Below are 16,678 nucleotides of genomic sequence, written 5' to 3'. Positions count from 1 at the left end.
AGAGAATAGTTAATCGCCTGTCACTGGCGCAATAGGACAACAGTCTAAGATTAATCGTTGCTTCCGATAAGATTAAAAATTAATCATGTAATCACCCAAAAGACCTGAGGAAAGAAATGGACTGGAAAATGAAATGCCCTCTAAGGAGACATAAATCTTGATTGTCAGCCGAAGCTTGATTAAGCGTTAAATTTTAAATTATGATGCTGAGGGCTCTGTCCTTTCGATGGTATTTTACGGGTGCATTTATTATGATAATACTGACATGTCTGCTGTGTAATACGAGGATCTATAAGACGTGGCAATGGGAAGATAAAATTACTATTATTATACTAAGTGTACGTAGAGGTTTTTGTACTTACTTATGTGAATAGTGTAGTGTGTGAATACTATTACTTACATAGGGTATAAGTAATTTTAACTACTATTGTCTGCAATGAGACCTAGTGCAATATTTTGAGTATGTTATACTCCCTAAAATATATGGACGGAAGAATGTTTTAACTAGCTTACCAAAATAATAATCATAATTATGGTTCTCTCATCGATGTAATTTATGTAAATGTTGTTAATAATATATAATATTTAATGGCATTTTATACTCATTAGAGTGAATTCAATGAAGGTTTTTTTTAAACATAAATTTTAAAAATAATTAACATAAGCAAGACATCTTTTAAGCAGTTTATAGTAAGACAGAGTCGAAACAACGCTTTGTGCCAAATGAAACTATGTTATAACAACAAAGTAATATTTTTTTTTAAGTCCGTTGTGCTAATTATCTGTGCTGGTTAAGTTACCTACTCACAAACATACACAGAGATGTGACGTAATAGCAGTAACTTCATGTTAATTCTACGATAGTTTTTTACTTATGTAGATAATAATAATATATATACTTAATAGTTTTTTGTATTCAACAATTATTTCATAACCATTAGGTTATCTTAGAATATACTAAAATAAAAGAAAACTGAATTCACATTTAGACTGTTCTATAAATATTATTGAAAAGGAAGAATAGTAATAATAGAAGACAAAGCTTAGAAAAACGATTTATTCGTATCTGGTAGACCATTTTATGGTAACTGCCGACGACGAAAATCGACATTTACAACTTTCCAACCTTCCACATTGCTTCAACTGTTTCAGACAGTTCCAAATGAAGTTCCAATGGATGTAGACAACCCTGAGGACTGTTACTGTGTTTATGTAAAGGCAATTTTGTGTTACTTCTAAAGGATTAACATGAAAATGTATCGTTAAGGTTTAGCTAATGTAAAACTGCTAAATGTAATACTACGCCATTTCAGTTGTATAAAACATTTAAGCGGAGACGAAAAAATTCAAAAAGTCAATTCGTTTTCTTTAAACTATTTTATGTTATTATTAACTATTAAACAGGTATTACCAAAATGGTAATAGCATTTTAAGTTAGTATGCCTTATTATACAATGGTATGGTTGCTTGCAATAAAGTATTATTATTATTCAAATCTAAAAAAGAATCTAACTTTTATTATTCCAATCTTCTTTCAAACCGATACGTTTGGTATCGGCTTTATGTTAAAATTAATTATATGTGTTTTATTATAGTATCATCATCATCATTTCAGCCCCGAAGACCTCAACTGCTGAACAAAGGCTTCCCCCTAAAATCATCACGACGATCAGTTTTATGGTGCTCGCATTCAACGTCTTGCAGCATTGTTTACCAGAACTTCTATCCACCATGGAGGCCTTCCTATGCTGCGTCTTCCAGTCCGCCATCGCTACTCTAGGACTTTATTGCCCCAATGGTCATTTGTCCTACGAATTGAGCTGTGGCCTGCGCATTGCCACATATATTATAACATAGCATTCGGATTTTTGAAGAGATGCCAAATTAGAAATGGTATGGATGTTTACTGGTAATTTGGCATCTCTTTATGTACATAAGATCTGACTATTTTGTAGACAAGAAAATATTGTCGGAAATAAAATGGATTCTTAGTCTTCGCATGGGATTTGCAAAATAAATTTGAAGAAATAACCTTAATTTATTAATGATAACCCCACGATTAAGTATCAGGGGAATAACTACAAAAATTATTTCAATAAACTTGAAAATTATATGCCTATTTGAATTTACAAGGTAAAAGGAAACCATTAATCCTAAAAGCCATAATGTTCATAAAACTGACGAACTCTCCCTAAGGAATATTGCGGGGCTTAATATTCTCTATACGAGTATAAATCACATGCGGTCACAATTCAAAGATTGTTTTCATATTTCAAACTACGCATATTCGTCAGTTCTCTAAGGAATATGGTAATATTCCTTACCATTAGGTATATTCAGAACCATTCCTTGATACATAATTATGAGCTTTATTTACCCGAGCGCCATGCATAGCTTCTAAAGCAGGAATATCTATTTGAACACATGTTTGTTCAAACAAAATTCTACCTAGTAGACATTCTTCGTTGATGTGTGTGCTTGCACCATGCTTTGGTATAGCTTCTAAAATCGACTCAAAATGAGAAATGCGAGCTTTGAACAAATTATTCGCATTTTATAAACGGGATATTTAATGTCCCACCTTAACTTACCTATATTTTATCAGAGCTCCCGATATTTCGATGCTGTTACAAACATTCTAATTAACTGGGACATGAGTGTCGAGAACATATTCAAATTTAAATACCGGTTTCAAAATATATAATCCAACTAACTATAGCAGCAGTGTATACGTCTTATTTAAATTTTTCATATAATATATATATTATATAAATACTGCTGAATAATGTGATAACATGTATTAGAAGCTTAATTACATTTTTCATCTACGTGACAGGGTTCTGATTGTTTCGAGTATGGGTAACCAGGTACAGAGTTCGAAACTAATGTTACTAATGAAAAGATATATTTATTTATTAAGGAATATACTATTTTATATATTACATAGTTATATGTCAATATGCCAGGTGGTAAATGAATAATAATAAGTTGGTTAAAATCGAAGAGAATTTTCGACAATTACATAACTCTATTATTTTATCTAATTACTGTGTGAGTAATGTAAAATTATAATATCCTGATGCGTGTACAATCATCCTTGAACCGTGAAAGGTCCGATTATCTCACCTAATCCACTGGTTCAAACGTATGAAATCAGAATGTATATCATGTTTACGGCAAAGCCTACTCGGGTTTATGGTTGAATAAATGAGATTAACATGTATGAGTATTACTAAATCATGAATTATAATCTAATTTAACTAAAAACGTAATTTTTGTAAAAAGAACTTAACAAAAAAAAATTTTTAATTGCAGATTGATTGATTCTATTAAATTTCTGAATTTTATATGATACCATGATTTTTTATATCTAGAAAGATGTACTTGTTTTTAATGTCTTGCGTGACGACTTTTGAAATACATCTTTCTATTTTAAAAAAGTAATAATTACATATATATAATGTAATATATATATATATATATATATATATATTTATTTATTACATTATTTATTACAACCTATAACAGAATATACACATATAGATCAGCACCACCCCCTCTCTTCCCGTGGGTGTCGTAAAAGGCGACTAAGGGATTCATCGACCAGTGGACGGGCAGCAGCGTCCTACTGAGTACCTACCATCATACTGCGATCGCCAACCCGCATATATAGCGTGGCGATTATGGCAATATCCCCCCAAATGAATTTACACCCAAGGCTTTACCGGCCCCCAGTCCCCGGCGGCCCCGCTACTTGACCATGGTAGCGGTCATGGAAACGGCGGGGCAGGGGGTGCGAAGAATCTCCGGGTAAGACCAGGCTACCACATACGACCACTGGCCCTGGCAACATACAACGTTCAAACACTGCGGACCGACGAAAAGTTAACTGCACTGGAGGAAGAGTTGAGCAGATTGCACTGGCATGTCGTGGGATTATCTGAAGTCCGAAGAAAGGGGGAGGACTCGATAGTCCTGAAATCGGGCAATCTGCTTTACTTCCGGGAGGGCGATCAACTGTCCCAAGGCGGTGTCGGGTTTCTCGTCCACAAGTCCCTTGTGAATAATGTTATCAAGGTCGAGAGCGTGTCGACTAGGGTAGCGTACCTGATACTAAGAATTACCAAACGGTATTCATTGAAGGTCATCCAAGTGTACGCTCCAACTTTCCGACGATGAGGTTGAGGCTATGTATGAGGATATCTCCAGAGCCATACATAGTACAAAGACTCATTATAACGTTATCATGGGGGACTTTAACGCAAAATTGGGCAAACGAAGCGGTGATGAGCTGAGAGTGGGGCAATTTGGTATCGGTGATCGGAACTTCCGAGGTCAAATGCTGGCCGACTTCATGGAGAAGGAGAACCTCTTTATGATGAACTCCTTCTTCAGGAAGCCGGAACACCGGAAATGGACGTGTATTAGTCCCGATGGTGCCACAAAAAACGAGATAGATTTCATCTTGTCAACGAGAAGACAGATTTTCAATGATGTCTCTGTGATCAATGCCGTCAAAATTGGAAGTGATCACCGGATTGTAAGAGGCACATTGAATCTGAATCTGAAAATCGAACGATCCCGACTGATGAAATCTACGCTCCACCCTACACCTATACAGATCCAAAACCCCGAAAGCTTTCAGCTAGAATTGCAAAACCGTTTCGAAAGCCTTGGTGACTGCGTTGACGTGGACGATTACAACAACAGGTTCGTGGAAACTGTCCGTGCGGCTGGGTAAAGCACTTCAAATTATATATATATCTATCTATATATGAAAGGCGATGGTCCTGCAGTCTCCGACTGACGCTTCTCAGTATCGGCAACTTAGCAGGCAGATCTCTAAGTCCTTGACTCGTGAGAGAAACAAGGGCTCAAAAGTCTTTAACAGGGATCTGGCTGCCGGACAGAGCCAGCTGACGCGACTTAAGACTGATGACGGCAGGATCGTTTCGTCTAAACCCGAACTTTTGAGGGAAATTGAGAAGTTCTATGGACAGTTATACACGACAACACGGGCACCTGTTAACAACACGGCGAAAGACCCTAGAGCCAAATTAACCCGACACTATACCGAAGATATCCCGGACGTCAGCCTGTACGAGATTGGTATGGCTCTTAAATAACTTAAAAACAACAAGGCGCCGGGCGATGATGGAGTTACTGCTGAGCTTCTGAGGGCTTAGACCTGTTCTACGAATCCTCCAGAAGCTATTCAACTATCATAGGGCAAAACGTCAAGCATGGCAAAGGGGTGTGGTGGTTCTGTTCTTCAAGAAGGGAGACAAATCATTTGAAGAATTTCAGACCCGTAACACTATTGTTTTTAAGTTGTTTTCGAGAGTCATCACGAATCGTCTCGCGCGCAGGTTTGACGATTAGCCTCCGAACAAGCCGGGTTCCGAAAAGGCTAGTACCATAGACCACATTCATACGCTGCGGCAGGTAATTCAGAAGACCGAAGAATACAACCTGTCACTTTGCTTGGCGTTTGTGGACTATGAAAAAGCCTTTGATTCGATCGAGACGTGAGCTGTGCTACAGTCTCTCCAGCGGTAAATTGACTATCGATATATCGAAGCGTTGAAATGTTTGTATGAAAACGCCACTATGTCAGTTCGCCTCCACGACCAGAATTCGAAGCCTATCCAACTGCAGCGAGGTGTCAGACAAGGCGATGTCATATCGCCAAAGCTGTTTACCGCTGCGTTGGAAGATGTCTTCAAGCTTCTGGACTGGAGCGGGCTGGGCATCAACATTAACGGCGAGTACATCAATCACCTTCGATTTGCCGACGATATCGTGGTCATGGCTGAGACCCTGGAAGACCATAGCAAAATGCTCGAAGACCTCAGTAGAGTCTCACAAGGAGTAGGTCTTAAAATGAACATGGACAAGACGAAAATTATGTCAAACGTCCATGTCGTACCTGCTCCCGTAAAAATCGGTGATTCTACACTCGAAATTGTCGATCACTACGTATACTTAGGGCAAACTATCCAGCTAGGTAGATCCAATTTCGAGAAAGAGGTCAATCGTCGAATCCAACTCGGATGGGCAGCGTTCGGGAAGCTCCGATATATCTTTTCGTCCAAATTTCCGCAGTGTCTCAAGACGAAGGTTTACGACCAATGTGTGTTGCCAGTGATGACTTACGGAACAGAGACGTGGTCGCTAACTATGGGCCCCATCAACAAGCTCAGAGTCACTCAGAGGGCAATGGAGAGGGCTATGCTCGGAGTTTCTCTGCGTGATCGAATCAGAAATGAGGAGATCCGCAGAAGAACCAGAGTGACCGACATAGCCCGAAGAATTGCGACTTTGAAGTGGCAATGGGCAGGCCACATTGATCGTAGGACAGATGGCCGTTGAAGCAGTAAAGTCCTCGAGTGGCGACCACGGACCGGAAGACGCAGCGTGGGAAGGCCTCCAGCAAGGTGGACCGACGATCTGGTCAAGATCGCGGGAAGGCATTGGATGCGAGCAGCGCAGGACCGATCGTCGTGGAGATCTTTGGGGGAGGCCTATGTCCAGCAGTGGACGTCTTCCGGGCTGCGATGATGATGATGATGACATATAGATTTCTTTGAAAAAACTAATATATGGTGGATATATCGCAAAATTAAATAATATTATTAATGGGAATGTCGAAAGTTCAACAGGATCAGTCTTACATTTCACGAAAACATTATAATTATTTTTTAATTATAAATTATATATATATAGAAGTCATTTGTTAAAGTTTACTTAATATATTTTTATACGTATATTTTACTAACTTTCTATTTGGTTTTGACATTTATTTCTGAATAAGTAAATGTAATAATAACACGTATTCTACCAAGAGAGCAAGACAAATATTATATACGTACTATACTTATATAATGTGCTGTTGAAATAACACTTTCTTCCCTTAGACAAACTACTAGAACCCCTATAATTTTGTTACGTACGTGCGGACGTCGAGTACCTTTGTAACTAGGTTGTTTACAACCCTACTGTAGATGTAACATTGTAACTTAATAATCTCGTTGACAGGTAAAAATCATTAACGTTATTGCAATATAAAAAAAGGTAGATTGTCTGACAACACCGAAACGAAACAAAAGGTTCGTATTTATAAAAGAGAAAACAGAGTCACTGATCTTGTCCTGCTAAGAGCATATTTATTAATATTATAAGCTAGTGCCCTATTCTAGCTTTACCCGTATAGGTTAAGCTAGATATATTTGTGAGATATATATATTTAATTCAAATAATAATAATAGAAAGTAATCGATTATATAGTGTACTAGATGACCCGCGGAACATCTTCTGGGTTACATTCTCTATGTTTATGCAATATTTCTCATCGCTGCTCCTCTTTTATTAGATATGGTCTGTAAACTTCCTGGATAAAATTTTTACTAAAAGATTTTTTTAACAAAGCAGTAATTTCTGAGATGCGTTCAAATAAACAATTTCTTCAGCTTTATATTTCGTATTATATTATCTGTGGTATAGCTATTACTCTGCAATAAAACAGCTTTCAATCATTGAAAGAGTTTTGCAAATCAAAGCATTGGTTCCAGAATATTCTTTTCTCATATCTAATAAATTCACTTCCTCTTTCAATATTAGTACAGATAACTTAACTTCGGCAAGTATTTGTTACTTTTTGGCGTCGTGGCAGTTATATGTTTATGGTAATATTACAATATTTGTATTAAATCACTTTTATTATAAACATACATTTGACATATAGTTTTTCAGTTTACAAAATGAACTATAAGTTTATCTACATAAAGTTTACATTTGTGTACACTGTGTACAATACTCACCAATAATGCAGGACAGAAAATGAACTGTAAAGAGGTATACTGCGCCCGACGTCCGCCCCATTGCTCAAACCCCAGAGGGGATGACGTCGTTCCTGAAACAAAGCCTATGTTAATAACCTCTCAAAGAAACCCTTTCCAGCCTTGAGGCGACTGGAAAATAAAAGAAACTAATCAGTAGCGAAGCATTCAGTAGTCTGAAAAAAGAATTGGGTGACGACTTCGTATATTTTAAAGTTCAAATGAAAAATTGCAGACTTAGCGTGTTTTTAAAAATTATTTCACCAACATATTCTTTTATTATATTAGATATTCATAATATGTACTTCGCCTCGTGCAATAAGTAAAAATACATTTTTGGTTTGAAATATACTCATTGAATTATTGTGAGATTGCAATGCTTAGGTATAAAACTTTGTTATGTGAGTTATAATAATATTATTATATCTAATTATGTGAGTAACGTATTCTATTTAAATATATTTAAAAATTAGTAACCTATTTATAGAATGAGGCTATATAATATTACACTACGACTACAGATAACATAATATAGCTACGACCAACAGGAGCTACGCTGCAATGAATGAAATTGTGCGGATCAGTTAGTCTATTATATTTCAATGATTTTTACAAATGTCACTATGTATGTACTGTTAGTGGAATCTAAATAAATAAAGATTATAGTAATAAAAATTCTATTTACTTAACAACAACAAAATATCTAACTGTATTAAAAAGTTAGTTCGTATTGATATATACTAGTAGCGATAAAACGAAGTTAGTTACTATTTGATAATAGTTTCTAAATTGAAACCCAATAAAGTAAACTGTATTCTATAAATATGAATAGTAGAAATGAAAATGAATACCTGCTGAGTTACTTCTAAAAGTTTAACAGAGCCTCTGTTCAAACTTTAACACAATCGAGGGAGTATTTTGAAAGCGCTTTGTTCAAAACAAAGATACCGATCAATATCGTTTCAGCGTTAGGTACTTGTTGTCATTGCTGTAATTTGTTCTTGTTTACTTATAAAACAATTCCAATGTAGATTGAGAGCGTAATGGTATCGTCTACTGCACAGTTGTGAATCCCCAGTGATCATGAGTTCGAATCTGGCATTACGAGTCTATGCCTACACAAAAAAAAATGTGTCTATTTGTATTAATTACAACTAACTTCCCTGTGATGTAATGTAGTTTTTTGCTAAGACTTTGTATAAAATCGTCTGCGTGGGTTGAGATATTAGCCACCAAGCAGCTAGTTTTGTGGATTGTTTCGTTGATTGGTAAGTTACAGCAGTGAAATTACAGTGCATAGTATGTTAGTCGTCAATAATGACAACATATAAAGGATTACAGTTGCATAAGAAAGAAACACCACAATCGACAGGTGTTCTCTACTACTAGTTTACAAGCTTTGTTTAGTTTGCACTAGGATAGCGCTGTGAATTATTATTTACTAATATCCAAATAACATTTCTGACAAATTATTAGAAGCGAAATAACAGATATTTGAAAGCAGTACATAAATTGGGTTTTATATTTCCGTCGTCCATTAAACAATGCCATTACGATTGTAGCGGGGGAAATGAAACAATTTGTCGCTGACATACCTCGTGTAAACAAGATGGATTGTGGAAGTCATTCATCATACTTGCGGTCCATTCGACCCCAACTATCTTCTCAGAACCTCGATTTATCAATTATCCGCTTATATGACTTTTCCCTTGTACTGTGTCTAATGTTCATATACTATTATTGGTTTGTTCTTTGATAAATTAAGATTTGTACTGATACTTGTATTAAAAGTAACATTAGTTATAGATGGATATTCTAATTATTTGCTCCGGCTTCATATGGGGGCGATTATTCTTGATATCATTATTGCTTTTAAAAATAAAATGTAACCATTTTACTCGCTTATGAGGTAACTTTCTACACTCGAAAGGTTTTGAAAATTCGATAATCCGTTTTAGTTTGTCACAAAAATATATTTACTTTTTTTATTTACTAGTAGCTCAGCACGGTTTCACCCGGGCGTTCATAATATATGTTTATTTTTTATTTATTACCATAATGTATAGCATATGCTACGCTGAAGTATAAAATGTAACAGTAAAACCATTTTTCAAATTGGTACAGTAGTTCTGAACTCCGGAACTACTGAACTTAACGTCACAACAAAATGCCCTCTCTCCCAGTCTATAATATATAAATTGGTTTAGATTTTATCAAAATATAATCTCCAAAGGCTTGCCGTGCCGTGTTGTTTTGTTACGATACGCTTATAATTTTCTTATGAATAAGTAATAATATGAGTATGTAGTTAATGTTTATGTTATAAATGATTAAATTATTCAATAAAACTATGTACATATGCGAGTTTCACTATTGTGTGTTTACAGTTATTTCAGAATTTAAAAAGTATGAAGCCATTATTCATGTTCTTTTTCGAACAGCTAACTATATATAGATTCGATATTAGTAATTACTTTGATTAGATGTTCAGGCGTTAGAATCTTAACTTAGTACCACCTTATGGTACCACAGTAGTACCTTAGTACCACATGGTGGTACCTTATTTAGTACCACCATATAAATTTGCATTATTTATTTAATGCACAATTAAATATAAATAATAATAAATTATGTAACAACAACAAATTAAAAAACAACAAGGACATATTTCATTTAAATTAAAAATAAAATATTTTTAATTCCGTTTAATTAAATAGTTTAATTACAATTTCGTATTGATACCGATAATTTGCAAGGAAATTCACGAGACAGTGAAGAAAAACAATATATATGGTTCTATAAACGCAATAAGTAACCGGTATTAGAGATTCTATGAAATATGCTATAATATTAAAGTACAAATATCCTGCCAAAACCAAGCCACGACTGTCCTCAGTGATAAACTAGTTGATGTCAGACTATTTCAAGATACGATAAAGGGATTTTCCTTAGTTTAGAACAATTAAGTAAATGCTGTTATTAACTAGGATAATAGTATTTAAATGCGTAGAATGAAGAGAAGAAAGTTTTAAAGAAAGTGTATATACGAAAGTAGATGGTTAGGATAGGGGTAAAATGGTAGTAATTTTTTGTGTATTAAAGTATAAAACTAGCAGTTACACTACGTTGCCATTAAACACTGCCATGAATAATACAAAACAGATCATGATAGGTACTTTTATTTTATTATATGTACTCTTGCACGATAAAAGGATAAAAAACTGAATATTCAACGGCGGAAATATCTTCATTTCTGTTTACAAATTCCAGATTTTTATGCTTACCAGTTAAAGCCGTTTGTATGATTATGAAATATAAAGGATAAAATATGTATATTGCCAGCAAAAGGTTAAATATTTTTTGTAACTTGAAAGCCGCTTATTCACTGTCCTTTTAACACGTTATACGAAATAAACGTATTGTATATCACACATAATGGAGACGTGTCACGGCTACTCAGAAATTGCGGAATGCTAACTTTTTTTTCTGTCGACTGTACCCTGAATTTCAAAGGAATACGTAGTGCTAACGTCCGGAGGCGTCTGCTTTCCCCGTAGGGCGTATTTCGCGGGTATTGTGACACTGATATCGTTACGGCCACGGTCTTATCACTTTATCATGTCATGTACGAATACAAGTGAACGTTGCGATGGGCCGCAATAATGTCTATTTCATGTTTTCGCGACTATAATGCTTCCATTTTCAAATTATGAGTCCTTTAGGAGGCGAATTATTTATAGTAAGGATAATGTGCTTTAAGAATGTAGCTTGTAGGTACGATATTATATAGCACTGAGATTTTAAGACTCTTTTAAAATAAATGTTGTACATGTACCAGTACCAGCATATGCTACTGGTCACTCAATTCTCCCAAATTTAAATTTATAAATGAGTCTATATTATTGTAAACATGTACAACATTTGTTAGAAAAGAATACGAGCTAAGTTTCTTGTCAGTTCTTCTCATCTCGAAATCATTCCGAACTGACGGTAGTTTTGACATATCATCATTAGAGTTTGTAATAGACCGACATGAATAAAGATATTTTGAATTTAAATATTGTTGTCTAAAGCACGAGTTGTAAATTTTTCCGATTTCAAACTTATAGAGCAAGAGCCCACGACGGCCAGACATACGTCATTTTAGTAAACGTGAAAGTTCTCGTATGTGTGTCCCCAACACAGGTAAGAACGATCCCCAAACATGAAACCTGGATCGTGGTTCCTTTGGCAGGTACAAGGTAACAAAAGTGTAAAAAATCTGTGAGTTCCAACTTGTACTATGTAAAGACCGAGATTTTTTAACGCTTTGACTAAATGGAATTTTCGAATATGACAGGTGCAACAGTACTTAAGTCATTCATATCAAATTCGTTATTTTAAGAAACTCCTAAGTATACACCGTTGTTACCCAATATACGGTTTCAATGAGTCTGGTAGGATAAGGAACCAAGAAAACTGTCTGGCAATTTAGGAAACTCAGTTTAATAGTTCTCTCAATAATATATATAAAGTTCAGCTTTATTAAAATGACGTAAGTTTATTTCTAAAATAGTATAGTTTAGGGGGGTCCGGCGTGGGTTGGAACCACACTAAGTGTCTGGCAATGAGCAGCGCAAGTTATGATAATGCTACAAACAATATATGAAAATATGGAGTTTCTTAAAATAACGAATTTGATATGATTTTTTTTACACCTTTGTTACACCTGCCAATAGGAACCACGATCCAGGTTTCATGTTTGGGGATCGTTCTTACCTGTGTTGGGGACACACATACAAGAACTTTCACGTTTACTAAAATGACGTATGTTTGGCAGTCGTGGGCTCTTGGGCTATTATATATTATAGATGTTTATTTTCATGGAAATTATGATGAGTAGCAGAAGGTAGAATATGTAGATTTGCTACGTTTGAAGTCTTGAAGTCACCCATAATTATCTGACAGTTTCTAAAAGAGATTCAAGTTGAGAGAAATAGTTGACAGTTTTTACTACGACCTTTTAAAGTCTACCTTACAGCTTACAGGTAGATGGATAACCTATTTATGCCATTTCTAGTATATTAAAAACTATACAGTATATATAACAGGTATTGCATAACTATAAAATGCATTATACGTGTAAATTTAGAGGAAAAAAATCGAAATAATAGTAAAATCTGTTGCGTGATCGAAAAGAAGTAATGGTAAACGGACAATGAAAAACATCGATATCATATCATGTTATCATTGCTAACGATAGCTCTATCGGACTTACATAACATAACTATAACCGAATTTAAATTTTATATAGATATCCATTGATAAATTCGTAGTAAGTGGTCCAAAGGTCTAAAATTATCCGAAATGTGGTAAAAATGTCATAGCATTAACATACGCAGCATACAATGTTGAAAGCTTTCCGTTTATAAAGTAATTTGGTGGAAGGATTACCGGCGACCCTTGCGGGTTAATTCATACATATGTGATACCTAAAGCTCTGGAATGTTTTTGTACGTGTAAGCTAAAAATGCTTTGCTTTTTGGAACTGTCTAAATTATGTAATAAAAAAAACAAATATAGATATTTTACTCGTTTATTATCTATGTAATATTACGTTGAGGGCGAACATTTATTTATTGTAATAATTTTGGTTTGTTATCGGTTTCTATCAGCGGGTAATGAATCTGAATTATAAATTGTTATACAAAGTTTTCGGTATCGACCATTTTCGAAATTATATTGGTCTGTAAACAATTGGATATGGGTTTTCATTACAACGTCAACAGATAAAGAAACCTCTGATTATCCTGTCTATGATTACAGGCATAAAGATATATTATTATTATTCTCACAAAAATATTTATTTTTACTGCTTCTTTTTCACTACAGTACGGGAGTAACCTCTATTAGACTTGTTGGCGAATGATAATAATCTTTTTAAATTAGGGCATCTAAACAGATAATATGAAAAAAAAATATCAAAAAAGAAACTCTTAAAAAAGTATAATAAATTACATAAATTATCTTGTACTATATATAAAACTAATATATAAAGAACAGAACCATTTTAACTATTTTGCTAATGAAAAAGAAGACAGATGAGAAGCAGGTCGCTGCTCGACTGTCTCATATTTTTTTATAAGTGTACCTGCAAAAGTGTTTACCTTCAACTACAATATTAATAAATTGTTAAAATTGTTTTTTGTAATTGTTTATATAGAAAATTGATATTGAGGAATTATGTATATTTGTATGACAGTTATATAAATAAACAAAATAAAAATAAATTGTATATATATCTTATATTGGATAATGAGATAAGTATTGCCAACGTAATAAAGTCTGAAGTTATTCAAGCTGACGCCTAACTTTTCACAGACATATGTACTTGTGTAAAGGTCACATACCAATGCTCCCTTTCGGGAGTTCTAAACTACTAAATTAATTTATCATTCAGAAAATGAATAAGTTACGCAACAGTCAACGAGTTTTGTAATTACTTCTATGCCGGCAAATCTACACTTCTCGATATGGAAAGGACTATGTGTAAAACTTCAGTTTCAATTACTCCAAGAATGGTTTCCATTTACATAAAATTGACATGTGTTGGAGACATTTTTACAATAACTTCACGTCAAAGGATAGTAATACAACAGAAAATAAAGAAACGTCTGACTTTTTAAAGATTCGATTGTTGACCATCATAACTTTTTTTTAAAGGTTAAGTTAATTTGTATTGATGTATATCGTGCCATGAAAAATAAATTCATGTAAATGTTGAAATTATAAATGTATATGTATATATATATAAGTAATTTATGACATGTAATGAATTATGTATATCTGTGGATAGTTATAAGAGTAGAGGAAGACAGAAAAAGTGATGGATAGACTGTCTGAAAGATGATATGGCAAACTGAGATGAATGAAAACAAATACATATGTTTCCACTCATTTAACTATGGAAATTCTTAAACTAATTGTATTTTTAGGATATGGAAAAGGACTCACAAAACCCTTGACAAGTCACAGAGCACTATCCAGTTCCAAACTAAGTAGAGCATGTGTTGTGGGTACTATACAACTGATATAAATACATAGATTTTTTTGTAACTACATACATAATATACAGAAGAATCATACTCGGGAATACAAAAGATTGTATACGACCATCGGAAGTAAAGCTGTGTTCAAAACTACTACAAAAATGTTTTGAACGTGAAATAACAAAGAGTATTATCTGATAAGTTAAATAAATTAATTGAAGAGTAAATGTTAATTTCCGATAATAATTCATCGAGTCACGGACAAAACCTACTAAATTGTTTGAGGCTGGATCTGACTGAATTTTATTATTTGCTTACAATTTCAATTAAGAAAATGTCAACCCAGACACTTTGGTAAAGTATTTGAAGCGAATAATATTTCAAATATCCGATTTTTTAGTATTATAAATGATTTTGAAGATTTTTCAGTAAAATACACATGATAACATAAATAAACATTATTAATATGTTATCTTAATATACATGTACCTATATTTTTAGTTAAGTACATAAACTTCTTAGAATAATTTAAATATAAACAAAAAAATATTGTGATAAAATTTTTAATACTACCGCAATATTTATTATGTCTCGTCCTTATAATATGTGCTGCTAACTAATTTACAGTTAGTGTACATAATGTGAACCCATTTCCAAAAAAATAATTTATGAGGTGTGTTTAAGATATTTTAAAATATAGCTTACAAAATTCTAAAACTATTACTTTGAAATTTCTCTCTAACAACAACAATTGTTTATACATATATAAATCTTCATAGAAAATCGTTGAGCACTTACTTTTATTTTAGAATATTCAAAGTAATCTTTTTGTAGTCGGTGTCATGCTATTTACTAGCAGTAAATTAATATCTCAAGTAGATTACGTAATTGATTTTTCCAAATTATTTTTCTACGAATTACTATCAGTTAATAAAAATTTATTAAACAATGTAATTGAAGTAATAAACTTTATAAAATGAAAATATACCAACACTAAACCGTGGAGATTATGGATATATCGGATAGCCTGTAGTAGTTAGTCCGCCGCTTCCATTTTAATAAACTAATTAACATGCACACGTCACAGATACGTTATTAATATAGATAATCGAGTTTTAATAAGATTAATGTCAGGATTTTTTATCAACTACCGTCACTAGATTATCCAACACCCACAAAAACACGCACGCACACAGCACTCACGGTATCCGTACACTTATTGATTGATAATGTGTAAACTTTCCTTTAAAAACAACCGTCACTGATACTTTGAAAATATTTATTAGTACAAAGCCTGTTATTGCGTATTTCGATTAACATACTTTTTATATTTACTATATATCCACGACATTCAGACATGACGACGAAAAACCAGTTATGTTCCAGTCGCGTGAGAATTTTCGGAATGCTTTTATTCAGAGAGTCTGTATGGGACGCTCAAAATTTCGTATCCAGTTCAAAAATTCTAGTCTCAGCTATTTAGGTTGTACGTTCATAGATCAGGTTATTTATAAACCATGCTAGACTTTGTACACATATATACAAACAGCCAGGACTGTTATTACAGGTAGAGTTATTAGAGGCATTGTCACATACCCATGTATTGGTTAGATAGATAGATAGAATATACATTTAATCATTATCATTACATATGTAGTATAATACAAAGTCACTATCTGTCCCTATATATGCTTAAATATTTAAAACTACGCAACGGATTTTGAAGCGGTTCTTTTAATAGATAGAGTGATTCAAGAGGATGCTTTATATATATAATACATGTACGCACGTGCGAAGCCGGGGCGAGTATCT

The 16,678-nt window shown here is 33.8% G+C and overlaps 1 protein-coding gene across 1 annotated transcript in view; it reads right to left on the bottom strand.

Moving 5' to 3' along the window:
• Positions 1 to 16,678, bottom strand: part of LOC131849399 (zwei Ig domain protein zig-8-like) — a 42,267-nt gene that overhangs the window by 13,391 nt on the left and 12,198 nt on the right. Inside the window, exon 2 of the mRNA XM_059199468.1 lies at positions 7,821 to 7,912. Coding sequence (XP_059055451.1) covers positions 7,821 to 7,881 — 61 coding nt within the window. The 5' untranslated portion in view covers positions 7,882 to 7,912. The remainder of the gene's footprint in view (positions 1 to 7,820; positions 7,913 to 16,678) is intronic.

The sequence above is a fragment of the Achroia grisella genome, unplaced genomic scaffold (genome assembly GCF_030625045.1).
Source record: "Achroia grisella isolate CSIRO2021 unplaced genomic scaffold, CSIRO_AGI_Agris_v1 utg642, whole genome shotgun sequence".
In the NCBI taxonomy this organism is placed as follows: Eukaryota; Metazoa; Arthropoda; class Insecta; order Lepidoptera; family Pyralidae; genus Achroia; species Achroia grisella.
Note: the sequence above shows the minus strand (reverse complement) of the source record. Positions and strands in the feature narration are given on the sequence as shown.